Source organism: Centropristis striata, chromosome 7 (assembly GCF_030273125.1).
Source record: "Centropristis striata isolate RG_2023a ecotype Rhode Island chromosome 7, C.striata_1.0, whole genome shotgun sequence".
In the NCBI taxonomy this organism is placed as follows: Eukaryota; Metazoa; Chordata; class Actinopteri; order Perciformes; family Serranidae; genus Centropristis; species Centropristis striata.
In genome coordinates, this window is record NC_081523.1 from 40,320,377 (window position 1) to 40,344,210 (window position 23,834).

Consider the following 23,834-nt stretch of genomic DNA (forward strand, 5'->3'; position numbering starts at 1 on the left):
AAGGCTATATCGTGAGAATAAGGACATGTGTAACATCCCTCCTGCAGTATACAAAGGTTACCTCACCTAGCGGTAACCTCACCTAGCGGTAACCTCACCTAACGGTAACCTCACCTAGCTGTAACCTCACCTAGCGGTAACCTCACCTAGTGGTAACCTCACCTAACGGTAACCTCACCTAGCGGTAACCTCACCTAACGGTAACCTCACCTAGCTGTAACCTCACCTAGCTGTAACCTCACCTAGCAGTAACCTCACCTAGCTGTAACCTCACCTAGCAGTAACCTCACCTAGCTGTAACCTCACCTAGCTGTAACCTCACCAAGCTGTAACCTCACCTAGCTGTAACCTCACCTAGCAGTAACCTCACCTAGCGGTAACCTCACCTAACGGTAACCTCATCTAGCGGTAACCTCACCTAGTGGTAACCTCACCTAGCGGTAACCTCACCTAGAGGTTACCTCACCTAGCTGTAACCTCACCTAGCAGTAACCTCACCTAGCTGTAACCTCACCTAGCTGTAACCTCACCTAGCAGTAACCTCACCTAGCGGTAACCTCACCTAGAGGTAACCTCACCTAACGGTAACCTCATCTAGCGGTAACCTCACCTAGTGGTAACCTCACCTCTTGGTAACCTCACCTAGCGGTAACCTCACCTAGAGGTTACCTCACCTAGCGGTAACCTCACCTAGTGGTAACCTCACCTAACAACAGAAACAGAGCTAATGGAAAAATGGCGAAGCGTCAGGGAGATGAGAATGCTGAATATCTCAAAAAGAAAAAGAGAGGGTACCATGAAAGTTATATTGAGTTTGGCTTCATAGAAGCAATGGACAATGGGGGGGTCGGCAAAGTTTACAATGGTAAAAATGTGGGTCCCTCAAGAAAAAGGTTGGGAACCACTGGTCTAGAGGGTACTGCCCCAGTGACAAGCTGTTGTACCCCTAAAGGTACAAATTCAGCACATTATTTCTAAGAGTGTACTGTTCTGTCCCATCTCTTCTTCTTCTGTGGTAATCAGCTGTGTAATGCAACCAATGGGAAAGCCAGGACTAAATACACAGTAGCCTGAAACAGGCCCATGCCAGTGAGCTCACAATGACAGTCTTTACTGCTGGAACAACTGTGCATGTATATTTCCTACATGGCACAGGATGGAAGGTTATGTCTGTGTAGCAAAACCACATATTCCAAACATTTGGGCAGTAATTCTATCCTTTAAACTTGCCTCCTAACATTATCCCCGTGTGCCACTGAGCAGCATATCTTGAACTCACAGACCTGATGGTAAAAGTGATTTAGCTCGCTGGAACAGGATTAGTTACATTACGCAGGCCTGTGAGGATGGGAATCCATTTCTTAGCTGGTATGAACTCAGATATCTTTCTCTGAGGACATATGAAGATGCCCATGTATTCAATTTGGAAGTTCCTCACTGAGGATAAAACGATATAAGGCAGCTGGACTGTGGACCTTTAAAGCTGCTATATTTTGTCGTGGTCAGCTGGGGGAAGTGCATCAAGCTGTAAACACAATGCTGACATCACAACACAGTGATATGCTTATATAGGGCCAAGTCAATGTGAGCCTCCTGAGCTGAATGAATGGAAAATCAATGCAGAGAGCATCAAAAGTGACTTTTTCCAGATTTAATGTAGTAGTTGGTCGCCAATGGACTTCTTTAGCAAGTTTTGATTAAGCTTTTGGTTTGTTGTTTATTTATTATCTGCTCTATAGTAGCTTTTTGTAGACAGATGTGGTAATAATGATGGTCCAAAATGATGTCAAATTTAATATTTTTTTATTGAAAAACATTATTTTTTCCTGCCATGCTAAAACTTTACAGCAAAAAAGCTGTAAATATGTTTACAGCCTGGCACAAAAAATGTTTTTGGTCTTTATAGCTGATTTCCCTCGTCATGACAACTGTGAGGGGCTGGATTTTTTTTATGACACACCCAGTTAATTTATATTATAGGTTAAAGTTGTGCATTAGGACGTGGCTGTTTTACCTCAACCCCACTCCACCTCTTTGCCCCTTTTTTTGATGAGCTGGAAGAGTGAGGTGGAGTCAGGCGCTGCCTAGATGGTGACGCCCTAAACCAGTGGAGTGACCCACTTTGAGCCTCTTCAGAATACATACACTGCAGAAAAAGAGAAGTTGGGTGAACTCAAAATTTCAAGGCGACAAACTTCGATAAAATTTTAAGTTGGACAATTAAACTAAATATTTCAAGTTTTGTTTTTGAGTTTGCTCAACTCTGAATTCAGATTTTTGTCAACTCAACTGCTATGAAATGTCAGCTAATGTTGCGACCACAATTTTGAGTTAGCATTTATACGCTAATGGCTAATGGCTACTCTAGTAGCTGTAACAAGCAGCGCCACTAGCATCAGTTAGCCGCTAGCATCGGTTAGCCGCTAGCATCAGTTAGCCGCTAGCGTCAGTTAGCCGCTAGCATCAGTTAGCCGCTAGCATCGGTTAGCCGCTAGCATCAGCTAGCCGCTAGCTTTCGCTATAGACCGAATTTCACCGCTTTCCTGCATTTCCCAACAAAGAAATAAGAGTTATCAGAACTATTGTCCCTTGTTGTGAACCCCAACTTAAAGATATAAGTAACAACAACTCACCAACTTGTTTTTGAGCAGACAACTGGCTACCTTTGTTGTGCTAACTTACATTATTGCCCTAAATGTCAATAATTTATATTTCCAAGTTTTATCAACTTAAATCACTGTTTTAGGCCAAAAAATACAAGTTGGCTTTTTTGCAGTGTATGGGTGACGTCATGGAGACTGCATCCATATTTTATACAGTCTATAGAATATAGAATACGATCTATGCTAACTTTTAAAGACACAGAGACCATTTTACATGCTTTTATCTCATCACGCTTGGATTACTGCAACAGCATTTTACCTGCCTGAATCAAAAATCCATTCATAAACTCCAGATTGTCCAGAATTCAGCTGCCAGACTTTTAACCAGAACCAAGAATAAATAAAGATTATTATTATTATTATTATTATTATTATTATAGATAAACTATAGATATGCGATAGAAGTGGAACTATTAAAAGCTTTCTTCTACCAAATTACAAAAGAAAAAGCTAGTTTTTAATGTTTCTGTCCAGGTTTAATTGTCTCTGAGGTTTCTTCCTCCATAATATGGAAACAAAGTCAAATACATGATTATAATTAAATATTCATTTCTGAATCAGGCTTTAACAGCAGATTGTAGGCTAACAGAGACAGCTGCTGTGAATATACTGTATATATTGCAAACATATCTCTTTATTCTGCTGGCTCTGCCTTTTTTAATTAACATTCTCCATTTGTCAACCTGTTTTACCATCTGTCATCTGTGCTGGTAAATACATTGAACATTTTTTTAATTAATAATGAAACACCAGGGTCACTGCAAACATTTCTGCAAACGTCATCATTGACTCATCAGGCTTTGTTGTTATTGTGTCCAATGGCCAAAACCCAAGCTGTAATAAACTAAAACTACTCTTTAACCCATAGGAACCTATGGTGACACCCGTGTAACAAACACTTTAAATCTTGTAGAATTTCCCATATTCAGCTTTATGCTTCACATTAACTCATTAAATCCCTAAGAGACACATACTCAACACCCTGGTGTGGTGGTCATGTGACTTTAACAAGAAGTGACTTAAAAAATGTGAAAAACAAAATGTGAGTGTGACTGAAAACAGAAAAATCAAAAAAAAGTATCTTTTTTTTAGCCATTTTAATATTTTGTTGTCATGTGAAGGTCTTATGGTCACAGGTTATCAGGATTTTATATAATGTGGTGGCTATGATGCTCTATTACACTGCAAAAAAAGAAAAGTTGGGTGAACTCAAAATTTCAAGGCAACAAACTTCAATAAAATTTTATGTTGGACAATTAAACTAAATATTTTAAGTTTTGTTTTTGAGTTTGCTCAACTCTGAATTTCTCTGGCACGATTGTAACGCTGCTATTAAATGTCAGCTAATGTTGTGACCACAATTTTGAGTTAGCATTGATACGCTAATGGCTACTCTTGTAGCTGTAACAAGCAGCGCTGCTAGCATCAGTTAACCGCTAGCATCAGTTAGCCGCTAACTTTTGCTAATGACCGAATTTCACCGCTTTTCCGCATTTCACAACAAAGAAATAAGAGTTATCAGAACTATTGTCCCTTGTTGTGAACCCCAACTTAAAGATATAAGTAACAACAACTCACCAACTTGTTTTTGAGCAGACAACTGGCTTCCTTTGTTGTGCTAACTTACATTATTGCCCTAAATGTCAATAATTTATATTTCCAAGTTTTACCAACTTAAATCACTGTTTTAGGCCAAAAAATACAAGTTGGCTTTTTTGCAGTGTGTGGTCTGTGGTATATCCCCCATAATTTTCCTTTAAGGATAAATGGGCCTTATGGGTTCTTATGGGTTAATTTTCTAGATTAGGTCCCATTTTTTTTAAACTGGTCAGTATATTTTAAAATGTGCAAGGCAAAGCTTGAGCTTCCTGAGAGTTTGGAATGCAGCCAGAAGAAGAAGAAGACCTCCTGCTGCTGAATGGGTTATTTTCCAATAGAGGCCTGCGTTATAGCAGTCTGACTTTATGGTCTCCTCTGAGAGGTCTCATCCAGACTGCACCAGCAGGGTTCTGTTACCAGCTGCATGGAGGGTTTTACAGCACGTTTGGAAGTTGGGACCCCCCACAAAAAATGTGCCACTGAAGGAAGCGCTTCTAAATTACACACTCAGCAGCTATCTAGCCTGTGCTGTGCAGTGCTGTAAACCACTATTCACCTGTTATTAGGATATATTACGGAAAAAAGTGACGTTCAGTACTTGTGAACAGAAGGTGTTTCATAAACAGGGACATTCCAGCTACATTATACATGGAAACTGTTGAAACAGAATGTTCCTTTTCCAAAATCATTTTCCATCATGATTTCTCATCAGTGGCTCCCTGTAACCCTTGATGGAGAAAAACTAAATGGAAACTAGAAGAGTTCACTCACATCTCTGCCAGAGGTGGAGAATCTCCTGCATAGCATCCAAACTCCACTCAGAAACATTTTTAAAAGTTGCTGGTTATTGTCTTATTGTCTTGACAAAGCATCACTTCAGACTTTTTACTCATCGGCTTCATGTCGTAGTTATTTCAGGTTTTAGGTTTATTTTATTTGCACAGTTCGAGTTACATACAATGACAAAGATAACACATAGTGTAAAGTACAGGGAGAGGCAGAAAACCAAGATGGGAGTGAGTTATGAGTTATGATCTTAATATGCTTTACTTTGTATGGACTTTATAATCTCTACATAGCGGTGAAGGAAACCATGGAAACGGCAAATAGCAAACACCTTCTCCAGACCTTTGACTGACTGGTGGCTCCTTTTGGATGATTGGATGAGGATTGGTAGATTATAATGTCAATCATTACTCTACAAAGTGACCCACTTTGTAGAGTAATGATTGACAGTCATATTGGCTATTTGCCGTTTCCATGGTTTCGTTCACCGCTATGTAGATACTTATAAAGTCCATACAAAGTAAAGCATATTAAGATTGTAACTCATATACAACAACTTCCTTACTTACTACTAATAATCAATAATAATAATAATTCTGAGGTTATTGAGGGAAAACTCTTAGTTAATTTCTTACTGGTTGTATAATAAGGCCATGCAGAATAAGGCATTAATAACTACTGAATAATGACTCATTAAGAGCCAATATGTTACTTATGTGCATGATAATAAGCAGCTAATTAATGTTGAATATGTGTTCCCTAATCTAAAGTGTAACCAAGATGATAAACCTTTTTCCATGCGATGATTGTGACAATGTGATTTATTCTTGAGAAATAAAGTGTATATCTTCTCAAAGCTTTATTGGTGAATCTTAAAACATGTCACACTGAAAATGAAATGAAAATTGTGTTTGAAAACAAAATTATTCAAACTTTATGAGCGACCGTGTATTCACTCAGACGGGATGATATATGGTGTTCTGACTAGGGCTGGGCAATATGGACCAAAAGTCATATCCCCATATATTTAGGCTGAATATCGATATATACGATATATATCCTGATATTTTTATGGCAAAGTGAGAGCAAATGTTCAGTCAAAGACAAACATGACATGTCAGTTTTATTGAAACCATGAACATAAATAATGTATAACAACAGGAGTACCTTTACCCTCAGGTAAAACTCCATAAAGTGCTTCTGCTAACTTCTGCAATGTGCTGAATTGGCACGATTGTAACGCCGCTATGAAATGTCAGCTAATGTTGCGACCACAATGTTGAGTTAGCATTGATACGCTAATGGCTACTCTTGTAGCTGTAACAAGCAGCTCCGCTAGCATCAGTTAGCCGCTAGCATCACTTAGCCGCTAGCATCAGTTAGCCGCTAGCTTTCACTAATGACCGAATTTCACCGATTTCCCGCATTTCCCAACAAAGAAATAAGAGTTATCAGAACTATTGTCCCTTGTTGTGAACCCCAACTTAAAGATATAAGTAACAACAACTCACAAACTTGTTTTTGAGCAGACAACTGGCTTCCTTTGTTGTGCTAACTTACATTATTGCCCTAAATGTCAATAATTTATATTTCCAAGTTTTACCAACTGAAATCACTGTTTAAGGGCAAAAAATACAAGTTAGCTTTTTTTGCAGTGTAGGCCAAAACGTGGAGCAGTAGTTTAGGAGATTTGCTGCACACACACAGCCAAATGCATGCTCCCCCTCAGGCCTACACCTGGTGGAGATAATAAAAAACTCAGAAGGTAATAATACACCATGATAAACGACAAAACATTTCATAAAAGATCATTTTAGATGGAGACATGTCTACTTAGCACTTAGCAGACATGAAGCATTAAGCAGAGCTGTTATAAATCTTCCCCTGGAGCACTTTTATTTTGGAAGTCTTGGGTCTCAGGATGAATCAGTCAGAATAAAGGGAATGAAATTGGCCGGAAACTGGCTAGAAGCTGAAGGCAGAATAAAGATCTTTGGCTGACTATATCAGAAGTCCTCATGTTGTGAGCGTGAAAGTGTGAAAAGATGTGTGTGGCATAGGGCTGAACCAAAAGTCATATCCCGATATATTTAGGCTGAATATCGATATATATACGATACATATCCCCGTATTTTTATTGCAAAGTGAGAGCAAATCTTCAGCCAAAGTTAAATATGACGTGTCACAAGTAGTTTTATTGAATTTTTTTATATAAGTGAACATAAATCCTGTACAATAACAGGAGTACCTTTTTCTTTTATTAAATCAAAGCTCTATAAAGTGCACATTATACATAAACAATAAAAATCTTAAATAAAAATAGCCTATGAAATAAAATAGGCCAATATTTTTCTGAAACAAATACATTTATATGAGAAAAGAATAACAAACATTACAAAAGATCTAAATATGACAAACCCTAGTAAGGCCTGTATTTATATATAAAGAAATATATATATTTTTAAATTATATCAATACATGTGATATGGTCTAATTCCGTATCACATTTGAAAATATATCAATATATCTTTTATATCGATATATCGCCCAGCCCTAGTGTGGCAGTATTGCATAGTTTATATCTTATTTATCTAATGATAATGTTCAGTATTTACACGTCCCAGTGCCATTTTAATATTTTGTTGTCATGTGAAGGTCTTATGGTCACAGGTTATCAGGATTTGATATAATGTGGTGGCTGTGATGCTGTATTACACTGCAAAAAAAGAAAAGTTGGGTGAACTCAAAATTTCAAGGCAACAAGCTTTGATCAAATTTTAAGTTGGACAATTAAACTAAATATTTTAAGTTTTGTTTTTGAGTTTGCTCAACTCTGGATTTCTCTGGCACGATTGTAACGCCGCTATGAAATGTCAGCTAATGTTGCGACCACAATTTTGAGTTAGCATTGATACGCTAATGGCTACTCTTGTAGCTGTAACAAGCAGCGCCGATAGCATCAGTTAGCCGCTAGCGCTAGTTAGCCGCTAGCATCAGTTAGCCGCTAGTGTCAGTTAGCCGCTAGCGTCAATTAGCTGCTAGCATCAGTTAGCCGCTAGTGTCAGTTAGCCGCTAGCGTCAATTAGCTGCTAGCATCAGTTAGCCGCTAGTGTCAGTTAGCCGCTAGCGCCAGTAAGCCGCTAGCTTTCGCTAATGACCAAATTTCCCAACAAAGAAATAAGAGTTATCAGAACTATTGTCCCTTGTTGTGAACCCCAACTTAAAGATATAAGTAACAACAACTCACCAACTTGTTTTTGAGCAGACAACTGGCTTCCTTTGTTGTGCTAACTTACATTATTGCCCTAAATGTCAGTAATTTATATTTCCAAGTTTTACCAACTTAAATCACTGTTTTAGGCCAAAAAATACAAGATGGCTTTTTTGCAGTGTACTTGTAGTTTTCTGTGATGAAGTGATTTTTCCTACAGTTTGTATGAGCCTCTTAGTCTACTGCTACTGCTATACTCTTTTCTCCTTCCCTTAATGGACCACATTGGCTTTAAGCCTCTCTGTGGAACTTTTTTCTGTCATCTTGGTTTATAAGGGAATAGTTATTTTGGGAAGCACACTTAATAACTTTTTAAGACTTAGATGAAAAGAGTGACACCATTCTCATGTCTATATATAAATATAAAGCCACAGCTGGTTAGTTTAGCTAACGCAGATGTCTCTTGGCTATAATAATCTTTTTTTTGTCCAGTCATTGTTTAACCCTTTGATGCACAACATGAGTCTAAAGTGGCCTGACTTAGTTTTTATATTCTATATCTTTGCAATAAATCAGTTTCATCTTTCAGTATTGCAGGTTTTCCTCAAATAACTTGTTTTTGATCATTTTTTTGTTTATTTCTTACTTTTTGAATAAAAACCCTCTTTTTTTATCACTACGCTTCTAATGCACAAGGTGATTTTTGACCCATGTTGTGCATTAGAAGGTGTTTATATGTTGTCACCAATTTAAAACCTGACAAAGAAGACACAAATATTAACTATCCTATTTTGTTAAATTGGTGTTTTTCCAATTGGAAATTATTATTTGATGGCTCTAATAAGTCTCAAATGTTAAAATATGTGATTATCCAATGTAATCTGGTGTTCTGACAAGTCTTTTAAAGTTAAACCTTCAAAATAAAACAAACATAGTTACACATATACTCACATTGTTAATTTAGTGAATCACTATTTGTATTACTATGCTTCTAATGCACAAGGTAATTTTAGTGTGTAAACGTCATGTAATAATACAAAAAATATTTTTCTTCATAAAGTATGAAAGGAAAAATGGATATAATGATCTGTTGTAATAAAAAAAAGATAAAAAACACACAGCCAGCATGAAATAACATACACTACTGGTCAAAAGTTTTAGAACACACCAACTTTTCCGGAATTTAATTGAAAATGATGCAGTTTAATGTCTCAGTGTACTCTGAAATGAATGCACATTTGCAACATTTAAAATTCTTTATTGAGCACGATAGTGTTTTGAAAGAAAAAAAAGATTCAAAATCACATTTTATGTTGGACTAAAGGACTAAAAAAAGACACAAAATGACAAAAAAAAAAAGACACCAAAAGACACAAAATGACTAAAAAAAAGACACTAAAAGTCACAAAATGACCAAAAAAGACACAAAATGACTTACAAAGACATTAAAGAATTCAAAAATGGACAAAATAGCCCAAGACTCCATAGAGTTAAGTTGTTAACCCATTTCTTGTTCCCTGAAAAAGGCCTACTTGTATAATTCTGAAATGTACATTATTTTTCAGTTTTGATTAAGTTTACCTTTTTTTATTTACCTCTGGCAGTTCACCACTTACCTTTGGACCCTTTCAAGCTGTTCATTTGACTTGAACTGCTTGAATTTCAATAAAAAACGGGAAAAATTGGGGTGTTCTAAAACTTTTGACCGGTAGTGTATGTTATTATATGTTGTGCATCAAAGGGTTAAATGAGACGACTCCTTTTTGTCTGTATTTTTCAGGAATGGGTCCAGTGCATATGAATGAGGTGGAGTGCTCTGGGTTTGAGAAGTCCATCACAGAGTGTTATTTCAACAAGGAGGCTCTCGGCTGCAGCCATGAGGAGGATGCAGCCGTCAGGTGTAACGTTCCTGCTATGGGCTTCCAGGAGTCGGTGAGCCTCAGCCTTTATTCACTCAAACACTGAAGCAACATAAAGCAGCATACACTGCAACAAAAGAAAAGTTGGGTGAACTCAGAATTTCAAGGCAACAAACTTCGATAAAATTTTAAGTTGGACAATTAAACTAAATATTTTAAGTTTTGTTTTTGAGTTTGCTCAACTCTGAATTCAGATTTTTGTCAACTCAACTGTAAGTTGTACTAACTTATAATTTTACATTGTAATAACTTTTAATCCTTACTTCTGCTAACTTCTGCAATGTGCTGAATTGGCACGATTGTAACGCCGCTATGAAATGTCAGCTAATGTTGCGACCACAATTTTGAGTTAGCATTGATACGCTAATGGCTACTCTTGTAGCTGAAACAAGCAGCGCCGCTAGCATCAGTTAGCCGCTAGCGTCAGTTAGCCGCTAGCATCAGGTAGCTGCTAGCGTCAGTTAGCTGCTAGTCATTTCCCAACAAAGAAATAAGAGTTATCAGAACTATTGTCCCTTGTTGTGAACCCCAACTTAAAGATATAAGTAACAACAACTCACCAACTTGTTTTTGAGCAGACAACTGGCTTCCTTTGTTGTGCTAACTCACATTATTGCCCTAAATGTCAATAATTTATACTTACCCACTTAAATCACTGTTTTAGGCCAAAAAATACAAGTTGGCTTTTATTGCAGTGTACTCACTCAGAAACAATGTTTAGTCTGTGCCAAATCTAGCAGGAGGATAGATTAACTGTCCAAGTCTTTTGTCTGTGTACCATATGGCCTTATGCAGACTGCTTAATGTTAACATATGTGATAATATTTTGCACATCACATATATCTGTATGACAACCTTCAATAGCTTTCCATGTTTATTTAGTTTATTTTCAGTAATGTTTTGAAAATTTCTTGCATTTATGACAAAAATGATATTTTTTCAGCTTCTCACTGCAGATTTTCATTTTTTGTGCATCTTCATACACTAAAAAAAGACAGTAAAAAACTGGCAGCTGTGGTTGCCAGAACTGTACTGTAAAAAATGCGGTGCAACTTTTTCTAATATTACGGTAAAATTATATTAGCACTTTTGATTTCACATATAAGATTTTTTTTAAGATTATATTTTACCGTAAAAAATAAGTTTTCCATTCATTTTACGGTCTTTTACTGTCATGGTTTTGCAGTTTTTCACCGTAAAATCTACAGATATTTTTTACAGTGTAGTGCTCTTAGCCATAATCTTGTTTCAGAATTCCTATCATGCATAGCTTTTTGCAACATGTTACTGTTACTTGCTACGAAATAACATGCACCAAATATCCATCAAACATCACTGATTCATATTTCCAGCAATTTCATTTTGTCTACTTCTGAAGTTGTCAGTCGAAACATGTCAGGTAAAAACATCTCCTACTTACCTTTTTCTGAACAAAAGAAACTAAGAAATAATCACTGATTCATATTAACTAAATGTAAATATAACAGTGTGGGTTTAGCTATTAACTCTGTGCCTCTGCTGTGTTTTCATGCCCATAGCTGCGTCTCAGTGGAGGTCGTAACCCCTACGAGGGCCGTGTGGAGGTGCTGGTGGAGAGGAACGGCTCTCTGGTGTGGGGGACGGTGTGCAGTGAGAACTGGGGGACCATGGAGGCCATGGTGGTCTGCAGACAGCTGGGCCTGGGCTTCGCTAGCAACGCTTTCAAGGTACGAGTCGCAGCCGCCAGGGTGTGGTAGTCCGCCTGTTTGAGTTGGTTCTGAAAGTAACAGGAGGATCAGGCCCCGTTTACACATAGTCTAGACGGAATTGTCCAAAAAGTGAAAGTGAGGAGCATTTATGGGTACAAGTCAGGAACTGGCGTACTTTACTTATTTCAGGGTGCTGAATCCCAAAAAAATGGTTCCCAAGCGAAATTTTTAGTTTTTGACCTTCTCATTTGCATATCAAAATGGCGGCCGTTGGTCGTTGGACCATTTCCCCTTAGTTTTTTTGTAAGTAGGCAATCAAAGATGAGGAAATTAAGTTTCTGGATCTATAGTCTAGGGTCAGAGCAAGGATATAGTGGAGGCTCAGTGTCTTTTTTATGTATGTATATATATATGCAAAATACCAACTTTTAAGGTGAAATTAAGCATTATTTGTGTCATTTTTTAAGGCCGACATAAATATTCAGTCAATATCACTTTTAAATGTTCCAGTTGGTATTTTGCATATATATACACATAAAAAAGCCACTGAGCCTCGACTATATCCTTGCTCTGACCCTAGACTATAGATCCAGAAACTTAATTTCCTCATCTTGATTGCCTACTTACAAAAAAACTAAGGGGAAATGGTCCAATGACTGTGCAAGATGGGCAATTTGGTGGCCATTTGATACAAATTAGAAGGTCAAAAACTCAAAATTTCTCTTGGGAACCATTTTTTTTGGACTCAGCACCCTTGAGATATGTAAGGTAGGCCGGTTCCTGACTTGTACCCATAAATGCTCCTCACTTCTTATAGGAGGCCTTTATTCTGAAATCCGTCTAGACTATAACAGGAATCAGAATCAGAATCATCTTTATTGTCATTTCACAGGGTAACAAGTACACTCAAAAAAATAACTCATTGGATGAACTCAATTCAATTGTGGGCAGAATTTCCATCCAACAAATAGATGTAGCCCAAACTCAAAACAAGTGCATCAATGCAATATAATGTATTTGAGTTAATTAAATAAAAATATGTTGTGCCTCTAATTGTATTCCAATCTATCAAACCTAGACAAAGCAGTTCTGAATACATGATCTACCACAAGAAAATTCTCAGTCTCGACCTGATTTTCCACTGTCAGTTAAGTTTATTTCCTAGATCCAAATTTCTTGATCAATTTATTGCTTTGTGCACACAGTTTGTCACTAATGAGTTATAGGACGTTTCCTGGAAAATAACTATGTGAATAATGGGGAAAACAGAGAGAACAGTTCAGAGAGTTTAGAGAATTGTGTTTACTACATAAACAGTTGATTTCCAAAACCAAATCAATCATTGATTTCAAACTCGTGAAATTCATTATTGATCCGTCTCCATTTTCCTTTAATGTAAAATTAAATTTCCTTTGAAATATATTAGTTGAATTTAAGATGTGTTCTGATTTTAGCTCATTTCTAAAGAAATCAAATGGAACTAGCCTTTAAGGTGCCTCACACACCAGGCAGAGCATAGCTATGGTTCAGAGTGAGACTTCATGTTTTAACACACTGCTGGACCCGATCCAAGAGTTATTTAATGCTTTATTAATATTCTGACTGAAACACCTTTAACCATCGCCATTTTATAGTGGTTTATACTGTCCTACAAAGTCTAACTGCAGTTACTACATTTTTGTTCGAAATTGAGTTATAACTAAAAATTAACTCCTTGATGTCTGTTTAATCTTGTGAGTAAGTAAGTTAGTTTTAGATTTCAATTTTGCTTTATTTAAAAAAAATAATGATTGATTGCAGTAACTTTTTATAAAAATTGTAGTAACAAAACCTAAAGCAGACAGCAGTAACTACACTTACCACGGTCTGCATTGGATATATATACAAATTTAAACAGAAAACCAAAGCAAACTTAAGTTTGATTTCTAATATTAAGTCTAAAATACACAAATATTTGAATAGCATTAATAAAAACTTTTATATACACTTATAACAAAATCAATTTGAAAATGTTTATAACTGAAAAGAAAATACAAAAACTGAAAGAAGACGACAACATTGTAGTTTTGGCTTCAGTATTAGAACCTTTTACAGCAAAACCAGAGTGCACTAACTTCATTTTTGCAGTCAAGTGTCAAAATCATATCAATGAGCTACCAATAACCCATTTGGCTTTACGTTACAAAAACTTAAAAGCAGTTTTTCTAAGTTTCACCCTTTGCGTAGTTTCTGCAGTTAGGCTTTGTAGGGCAGCATAGTGGTGGTAGTTATTCTAGAAAAAGTCACGAGAAATGATTCAAAATGAAGAAAAAAGACGAAATCAGGGGGGAAAAAAAATTCTAAATAATGAGAAAATAGTCAAAATAATGAAAAAAGTCACAAGAAATAGTCAAAATGAAAAGAAAAAAAGTTTAAATCATGGAAAAAATTACAAAAAAAAGTCGTAGTCACGAAAAAAGTTAAAATAACGAGAAAATAGTCAAAATAATGAGAAGAAAATTGAAGTCACAAGAAAAAGTCAAAATGAAAAGAAAAAGTTGAAGTCACAAGAAATTATTCAAAACGAAGAAAAAAGACAAAATCAGGAGAAAGAAAATTCAAAATAACAAGAAAATAGTCAAAATGACAATAAAATATCGAAATCATGAAAAAAAATCGCGAAAATAGTCAAAATAATGAGAAGAAAATTGAAAAATAGTTTCAGTTTCACCCTTTGCGTAGTTACTGCAGTGAGGCTTTGTAGGGCAGCATAGTGGTGGTAGTTATTCTAGAAAAAAGTGAATTTTCTAATAATTGTATACTGTTTTTATTACATTTATCACTTGTCTTTATCAATTTATCACGTGTCTAAAACAGTAAAGCTTTCATTGTATTGTTCATATAACAGTCAATGTGCTGAGCTGTAGAATGAAGAGCAGAGTTGTTTTAGTGGAAACTGTAAAATAATGTTTGTTTTTTCATTATGCAAAGTCTTAGTAAGGTTTACCTCGAGGCAGAAGGGAGAGGCTGTCTGTTGTTGCATTTACTCCTGTATGTTAAAGTATTATTATAGGCTCATTCCTTCATCTGGTTGAACCATTACACATTAATATATTCCAGTCATGAGAACAGAAGATGCACAGGCTTTATTGTAAAATATAGAATTTTACATTTTAGTCTATCAGCACAATAGCATGAGGCATCCATGGTGATATTAAAGGATAGACTCTGCCCTCTAGTGGTCAATGTAGAGAACACCTTTCTTCACAACAGCTCATAGCACAGGGCAAGGTTATAATAGTTTAGGATTTTTCATTAGTTTTAGTTTTAATTTCGTTGTCAATTTTCGTTCTCAAATTCAGTTAGTTTTAATGAGTTTTAAGAGTGAGTTTGCTAGTTTTGATTAGTTTTATTTTTTGGAAAATGCTTAGTTTTAGTTTAGTTTTTATTAGTTTTAGTGTTAGTTGTAGTTGTTTTGTAATGGGGTATTTGTTGGGTGCCAGATTCAATAAGGTCACAATAAATGTTTCCTTTATTTCCTTTGTCTGATCCATCTCAGCCCCAATAAGTTTATTAAGTCATAAAACCAGATAGATGAAATAGATTTAGTATCAACCAAAAAGGTTTACGGATGAAAAAAGTTGACAAAGAGGAAAACGAAGGACATTTTCATTATAATTTTAGTTAGTTTTAGTTAGTTTTGTAACCCGTTTTTTAAAAACTCTTGTTTTTATTTTTATTTCAGTTAACGAAAATGTTTTTTCAATCCTAGTTTTCGTTATTTCATTAGTTTTCGTTAACTATAATAACCTTGGTACAGGCTGGGCAACTGGAGGCCCGGGGGCCACATACGGCCCTCACCCTCACTTGAAGTGGCCCTCAGTGCAACTACATGCATTTGAGCATGAAATCTTAAAAGTGCAGTGTAAAAATGCACAAATACTTTTTGCAATTAATGTTGTTCTGCTGTTCTTGCACTAAAAAAACGTACCTACCTATAACCCGTTTGGCTGGCCAGTTAAAAAACATTAAACTCTAATCAGTTTTTCTCAGTTTTACCCTCTGTGTAGTTACTGCAGTTAGACTTTGTAGGACAGTTTAGTTAATCCATAAGTTTTTATATAAAACAGACATTTGTTTATGGTGGATTTTCACCAAAAAGCTGCCTGTTATCTCAACAGGAGACCTGGTATTGGCCTGGACAGGTGAACGCGGACGCCGTGGTGATGAGTGGCGTCCGCTGCTCCGGGACGGAGATGTCTCTGTCCCACTGCCTGCACCATGGGGCCCACCTCAGCTGCTCCAAGGGAGGAGGGGGACATTCAGCTGGAGTCTCCTGCTCCGAGAGTAAGACACCCATAACACCTGCCAATGTAATAAATGCCACAAACGTAATAAAACCATAAACACAATAAAAATCTGCAGCTTTTAATGCAATAATCCCACAAAGGTAATACATTTTCCACAAATGTAATTTGTGCCTACTACTAATGTAACATGAGAGTTTCGCACAAAAAAATAAATCTAAAATATCTTGTAATCCTGCAAATGTACATTTGTACATTTGAAATGATGGAAATATGTCAAAAGGAGAAAAAAAGTCCAAGTCACGAGAAATGATTCAAAATGAAGAAAACAGACGAAATCAGGGGAAAAAAATTCAAAATAATGAGAAAATAGTCAAAATAATGAAAAAAGTTGTAGTCACAAGAAAAAAGTCAAAATGACAAAAAAAAAGTTGAAATCATGGAAAAAATGACAAAATGACAAAAAAAAGTCGAAGTCGAGAAATGATTCAAAATGAGAGAAAAAAGTCGAAATCACGAAAAAAGTTAAAATAACAAGAAAATAGTCAAAATAATGACACATAATGCAAATGTACATTTGCAGGAATACAAGATATTTTAGATTAAATTTTTTAGTTTTTTTTGTTTTTGTTGTAATTTAAATGTACATTTGCAGGATTACAAGATATTTCAGATTTAATTTTTTTGTGTGTGAAAACTACAAGAGTCGCGTTAGTCTAATATTCAAATAAAGGTATTTTATATAGGCTAAACCTTGAAACATGTCTAGAAGGAGTCTTTAATGATTGAATTGTGTTATTTATTTACATCACAAAATGATAACTCAATTGTGATAATGTTCAGTTATTATTTAGATACATGTAACACACTGAAATCAGCTGCTGTTGTTTCAGCTGTTATGGGGTTTATTTTGATGCAACACACATATCTGTAAACATACAAACAGATGAACACACTATTAAGTTGTAAAAAGTATCCTGTTAAACTGTAGCGACTTTGACCAGACTTCCTCTGGACTACAGTGGTTGCCATGACAACAGGACAAACCAGCAACCGTGGTAGCGACCGTTGCGTTATTACATTTGTGGGAACTTATTACAATATTGAAAGTTGAAGATTTCCTCTTCCCCACAAACTTAATAAGTCCCTGCAAACCTAATAGTTATTACATTATTATATTGGGAAATTGTGCGTTATGTTTGTAGTAGCAGCTGCTGTTACGTTTGTGGAAAATGTATTACGTTTGTGGGATTATTGCATTAAAAGCTGCAGATTCTTATTACGTTTGTGGGCATTATTACACTCACCCAAGTTCATATGTTGTTGGTGGTGAATGCTTTTGAGAGGTAACTGTCAGAAAATGTGCCCAGAAATCTGCTGCCCCTTTGAGATCCTAAACATCAGTGTAAAGAAAAGGAAATATAATTTGCATTTCCACTTTTAATTTGCCATTCAGTTGATCAGTTCACACTGAAAAGCTTTGTCTCTTCTGCTCTATACATTGAGTTTTAATTCAGCAGATTGAATTATCTCGGCCTCTGGAGAAGCTCCACTTGTGGGAAATGTTTTCATAACCGAACCTCCAACATCCCTCCTGAATCACAAGAGGCTCTTCAGTTTAAAAAAGAAAGCACTCGTTTGCTTTACGAGCCGAAGCTGTTCTGTGTTTTTTTTTTCAATCACAGGGCCAACTTGTCTATTAGTCTAGACAGATTTCAGAAAAAAGGCCTCCTATTAGAAGTGAGGAGCATTTATGGGTACAAGTCAGGAACCGGCCTACCTTACATATCTCAAGGGTGCTGAGTCCAAAAAAAATGGTTCCCAAGAGAAATTTTGAGTTTTTGACCTTCTAATTTGTATCAAATGGCCACCAAATTGCCCATCTTGCATGTATATATATGCAAATTACCAACTGGAACATTTAAAAGTGATATTGATTGAATATTTATGTCGGCCTTAAAAAAATGACACAAATAATGCTTAATTTCACCTTAAAAGTTGGTATTTGCATATATATATATATATATATATATATATATATATATATATATATATATATATATATATATATATATATATATATATATATATACATATACATAAAAAAGACACTGAGCCTCCACTATATCCTTGCTCTGACCCTAGACTATAGATCCAGAAACTTAATTTCCTCATCTTTGATTGCCTACTTACAAAAAAACTAAGGGGAAATGGTCCAATGACCAACGGCCGCCATTTTGATATGCAAATGAGAAGGTCAAAAACTCAAAATTTCGCTTGGGAACCATTTTTTTTGGATTCAGCACCTTTGAAATAAGTAAAGTAGGCCAATTCCCGACTTGTACCCATAAATGCTCCTCACTTTCACTTTTTGGACAATTCCGTCTAGACTATAAGTCTCCTAATATGTTTTAATCTCTTCTGCTCCTCTTCCCTCCTCCAGCGGCTCCTGACCTGGTGTTGAACCCTCAGGTGGTGGAGCAGACCACCTACATGGAGGACCGGCCCATGTTCATGCTGCAGTGTGCCTATGAGGAGAACTGCCTGTCCTCCACCTCCAGCCAGGCTCCTGCTAACTCCTACCGCCGCCTGCTGCGCTTCTCCTCCCAGATCCACAACAACGGCCAGTCGGACTTCAGGCCCAAAGCTGGCAGACACTCCTGGGTCTGGCACGACTGTCACAGGTCAGTGGCACCGCCGCAGGACTCCTGGGTTATATATGAGGTTTCACCATGGGATTAATCCAGAGGAACAAAGAAAAAAGTTGAACTCACAATAAACTGTCAAAATGAAAAGAAAAAGGTTTGAAATCATGGAAAAAATGAAGTCACGAAATAATGAGAAAATAGTCAAATTAATGAAAAAAGTTGAAGTCATGAGAAAAAAGTCAAAATGAAAAAAAAGTTGAAATCATGGAAAAATGCCAAAATGACAAAAAAAAGTCGAAGTCATGAAAAAAGTTAAAATAACGAGAAAATAGTCAAAAGAATGAGAAGAAAATTGAAGTCACAAGAAAATGTCAAAATGAAAAGAAAAAAGTTGACGTCATGAGAAAAAAGGTCAAAATGACAAAAAAAGTTAAAAATCACAAAAAAGTAGAAATAACGAGAAAATCATCAAAATAATGAGAAAAAGTTGAAGTCACAAAAAAATTGTCAAAATGAAAAGAAAAAGGTTGAAGTGATATGAAAAAAGTCAAAATGACAAAAATCATGAATCATTTGAAATCATGGACAAAATGTCAAAAGGAGAAAAAAAGTCGAAGTCACAAGAAATGATTCAAAATGAAGAAAAAAGACGAAATCGGGGGAAAAAAATTCATAATAACAAGAAAATAGTCAAAATGACAAAAAAAAGTTGAAATCATGGAAAAAATGAGAAAAAAAAGTCAAAGTCACGAGAAATGATTCAAAATGAGAAAAAAAAGTCGAAATCATGAAAAAAAGTTACAATATCAAGAAAATAGTCAAAATAATGAGAAGAAAATTGAAGTCACAAGAAAATGCCAAAATGAAAAGGAAAAAGTTGAAATCACGAGAAAAAGTCAAAATGACAAAAAAAGTTTGAAATCATGGAAAAAATGTCAAAAGGAGAAAAAAGTTGAAGTCACGAGAAATTATTCCAAATGAAGAAAAAAGAAGAAATCAGGAAAAAAATTCAAAATAATGAGAAAATAGTCAAAATAATGAAAAAAGTTGAAGTCACAAGAAAAAAGTCAAAATGACAAAAAAGGTCGAAGTCATGAGAAATGATTCAAAATGAGAGAAAAAAAATCGAAATCACGAAAAAAGTTAAAATAACGAGAAAATTGTCAAAATAATGAGAAGAAAATTGAAGTTACAAGAAATTGTCAAAATGAAAAGAAAAAAGTTGAAGTCATATGATAAAAGTCAAAATGACAAAACATTTTTGAAATCATGGAAAAAATGTCAAAAGGAGAAAAAAAGTCCAAGTCACGAGAAATTATTCAAAATTAAGGAAAAAGATGAAATCAGGGGAAAAAAATTCAAAATAATGAGAAAATAGTCAAAATAATGAAAAAAGTTGAAGTCACAAGAAATTGTCAAAATGAAAAGGAAAAAGTTGAAGTCATGAGAAAAAAGTCAAAATGACAAAAAAAAATTGAAATCATGAAAATCCATCGCAGCAAGTTTATCTGAACCACACCATGTGCTAATACAAGGTTATTATAGTTTACGAAAAGTAACGAAATAACAAAAACTAGAATTGAAAAACATTTTCGTTAACTGAAATAAAACAATATAAATAATATAAATGTATATGTATGTATATATATATATATATATATGTAATATATATATATACATATATATATTGCATATATATATGTATATGCAAAATACAAACTTTTAAGGTGAAATTAAGCATTATTTGTGTCATTTTTTTAAGGCTGACATAAATATTCAATTAATTTCACTTTTAAATGTTCCAGTTGGTATTTTGCATATATATATGCATAAAAAAGACACTGAGCCTCCACTATATCCTTGCTCTGACCCTAGACTATAGATCCAGAAACTTAATTTCCTCATCTTTGATTTCCTACTTACAAAAAAACTAAGGGGAAATGGTCCAATGACTGTGCAAGATGGGCAATTTGGTGGCCATTTGATACAAATTAGAAGGTCAAAAACTAAAAATTTCGCTTGGGAACCATTATTTTTGGACCCAGCACCCTTGAGATATGTAAGGTAGGCCGGTTCCTGACTTGTACCCATAAATGCTCCTCACTTCTTATAGGAGGCCTTTATTCTGAAATCCGTCTAGACCAGATCCATCTCAGCCTGAAGGGGGCGAGGGAGGGAGGATAGAGGGGAGAACGAGGAGAACAATAACAGTTTATGCTTTCAGGGGAAGTTTCTATCTCTTGACAATAAACTGCTGGTCCAGTGACTTTCATCAGGGTCCAGCATGTAACTTCACATAAAACCACAATGTTTGTATTTCTGTCTATTTACTGATTAAAGAATCAAGACATAAAATATTAATCAGAGAGCTATGGAGGGGTTGGTAGAAGGATTTTGAACTGTGTTGAAAATACACATTTCATTTTATTTTGTATTTTTGCTGGGTCGTAAAAAGTAAGATGTGATTTGTAACAAATACTAATTAGTGTATATAAAACTAGTAATATAGTATTTAAAGCAACATTTTGTAGAAATGATGTACTTTGATAAGTGTAAGGGCACTATACAGCTATATACATGCATTTGTCATTTCTTACAAACCAAAGCTCGTTAATAACTTTGGGTGAAATGCTATTGTTCCAGCAAAGCCTCACCCTAACAATTTCTACAGCATGGTCACATGATAAAACCGAATTATTCTTTAAGAAGCACGTTGTCAATATTTACTGGACGACTGTATCAGACAATGAGCAATCGTCGTTAGTAAAATATTAATTAAATGTAAAGATATTTAAGGACACTAGTGCAGTACTTCTTAAAGAACTGACATGCCTGACATTATTATATAATATAGTTAGTGGAGGCTGTTGTAACAAGTTTATATTCCAGGAATAACAAATTGCAGCTTAATTATAAATCACAAGCATAAGGTCCTCTGTAAACCACAGGGTACAATAGGGTATTTAAATGAGTCAGAAATAAATTTTCAAATTAGACTTAATTCAAAGATAGAAAGATTAATCAGCCTCAATCATGTTTCTGGAGGGTTTTCCCCCTTTCCATATGTTCTGCTGCCCTGTAATTAGCCATGTAAACTATAGCTACTGTACAAAAAGTCCCACATTTTTGTGGTTCCTGTTTTGTCTGGAGGAACACTTCACTGTGCTCTTCACACATCAAGCCTCTGGCACCTTTTAGTTGTAGGACTTGAGGGGGCATATCAGGCCAAAATCAAACCATAAAATAAATGTTGAGGGTTGCAAAGGCTGATTTGTGAGAAAAAAGTGGGAAAAAAGACAGTTGTTGTTTTTTCTCTGGCAGACGAGAGCTGCAATAGACCAGTAGTTCTCAACCTTTTTGAGTCGCGACCCCCAATTTAACATGCATGTTGTCCGTGACCCCCACTCACTGAACACAATCTCACACACACAGTTCAGATCACCCAAAAAAGAAACAAAATGACAAAAAAAAGACACAAAATGACTAAAAAAGACACAAAATGACCACAAAATGATCAAAAAAGACACAAAATGACCAGAAAAGACACAAAATGACCCAAAAAAGAAACAAAATTACCAAAAAGACACAAAATTACCAAAAAGACACAAAATTACAAAAAAAATACACAAAATTACCAAAAAAGACACAAATTGACCACAAAATGACAAAAAAAAACACAAAATTACCAAAAAAGACACACAAAATGACCAAAAGAGACATAAAATGACCAGAAAAGACACAAAATGACCAAAAAAGACACAAAATGACCCAAAAAAGAAACAAAATGACTAAAAAAAGACACAAAATGACAAAAAAAAGACATTAAGTGACCAAAAAGACAAAAACACATTAACATATGAACACTTTAACACAGTGGAGACAGAGCTGACTTCCTAAATGATTTGGTGACCCCCAGAAATCATCTCGTGACCCCAATTGGGGTCCCGACCCCAAGGTTGAGAATAGCTGCAATAGACAGTGCCGTTCCTGTACTCTGTGTGGTCTGTTGAGCCTGACTCTGTTTGTAACTCTATATTCTTCTCTCTCTCTGTGTGTGTGTGTGTGTGTGTGTGTGTGTGTGTGTGTAGACATTATCACAGCATGGAGGTGTTCACTCTCTACGACCTGTTCAGCCTCAATGGGACTAAAGTGGCAGAAGGACACAAGGCCAGCTTCTGTCTGGAGGACTCTGAGTGTGATGAAGGTGAGAACCAAGACATGATTCCCTTCTTGGATTTCAAGAATGAATTGTAGCTTTTCAGAAAGGTGACAGAAACATCGCTTCTTCACATAAATGCTCCAATGTTTACCCACAGCTCGGGGGTAAGCATGGCGGAGCATTTAGCGGCTAAAGAGCCAGATAGTTGGTGCATTCTATAACGGAGCTAAAAAAGGTGATTATTGGATATAAACTCATTCGTTTTGGGGAAACGAAATGAGTCAGCATTTAATTCATTAGTGGGACAAAAACAACGGTAACCTCACCTAGCGGTAACCTCACCTAGCGGTAACCTCACCTAGTGGTAATCTCACCTAGCGGTAACTTCACCTAGCGGTAACCTTACCTAGCGGTAACCTCACCTAGCGGTAACCTCACCTAGCGGTAATCTCACCTAGCGGTAACCTTACCTAGTGGTAACCTCACCTAGCGGTAACCTCACCTAGCGGTAACCTCACCTAGCGGTAATCTCACCTAGCGGTAACTTCACCTAGCGGTAACCTCACCTAGCGGTAACTTCACCTAGCGGTAACCTCACCTAGCGGTAATCTCACCTAGCGGTAACTTCATCTAGCGGTAACCTCACCTAGCGGTAACCTCACCTAGCGGTAACCTCACCTAGCGGTAACCTCACCTAGCGGTAACCTCACCTAGTGGTAACCTCACCTAGCGGTAACCTTACCTAGCGGTAACCTCACCTAGCGGTAACCTCACCTAGCGGTAACCTTACCTAGCGGTAACCTCACCTAGAGGTAACCTCACCTAGCGGTAACCTCACCTAGCGGTAACCTCACCTAGAGGTAACCTCACCTAGC

At 36.1% G+C, this 23,834-nt stretch overlaps 1 protein-coding gene across 1 annotated transcript in view; it reads left to right on the forward strand.

The window, feature by feature from the left end:
• loxl2b (lysyl oxidase-like 2b) overlaps positions 1-23,834 on the forward strand; it is an 85,730-nt gene that overhangs the window by 59,742 nt on the left and 2,154 nt on the right. Inside the window, exons 7-11 of the mRNA XM_059338074.1 lie at positions 10,040-10,191; positions 11,717-11,884; positions 16,027-16,192; positions 18,596-18,836; positions 22,889-23,004. Coding sequence (XP_059194057.1) covers positions 10,040-10,191; positions 11,717-11,884; positions 16,027-16,192; positions 18,596-18,836; positions 22,889-23,004 — 843 coding nt within the window. The remainder of the gene's footprint in view (positions 1-10,039; positions 10,192-11,716; positions 11,885-16,026; positions 16,193-18,595; positions 18,837-22,888; positions 23,005-23,834) is intronic.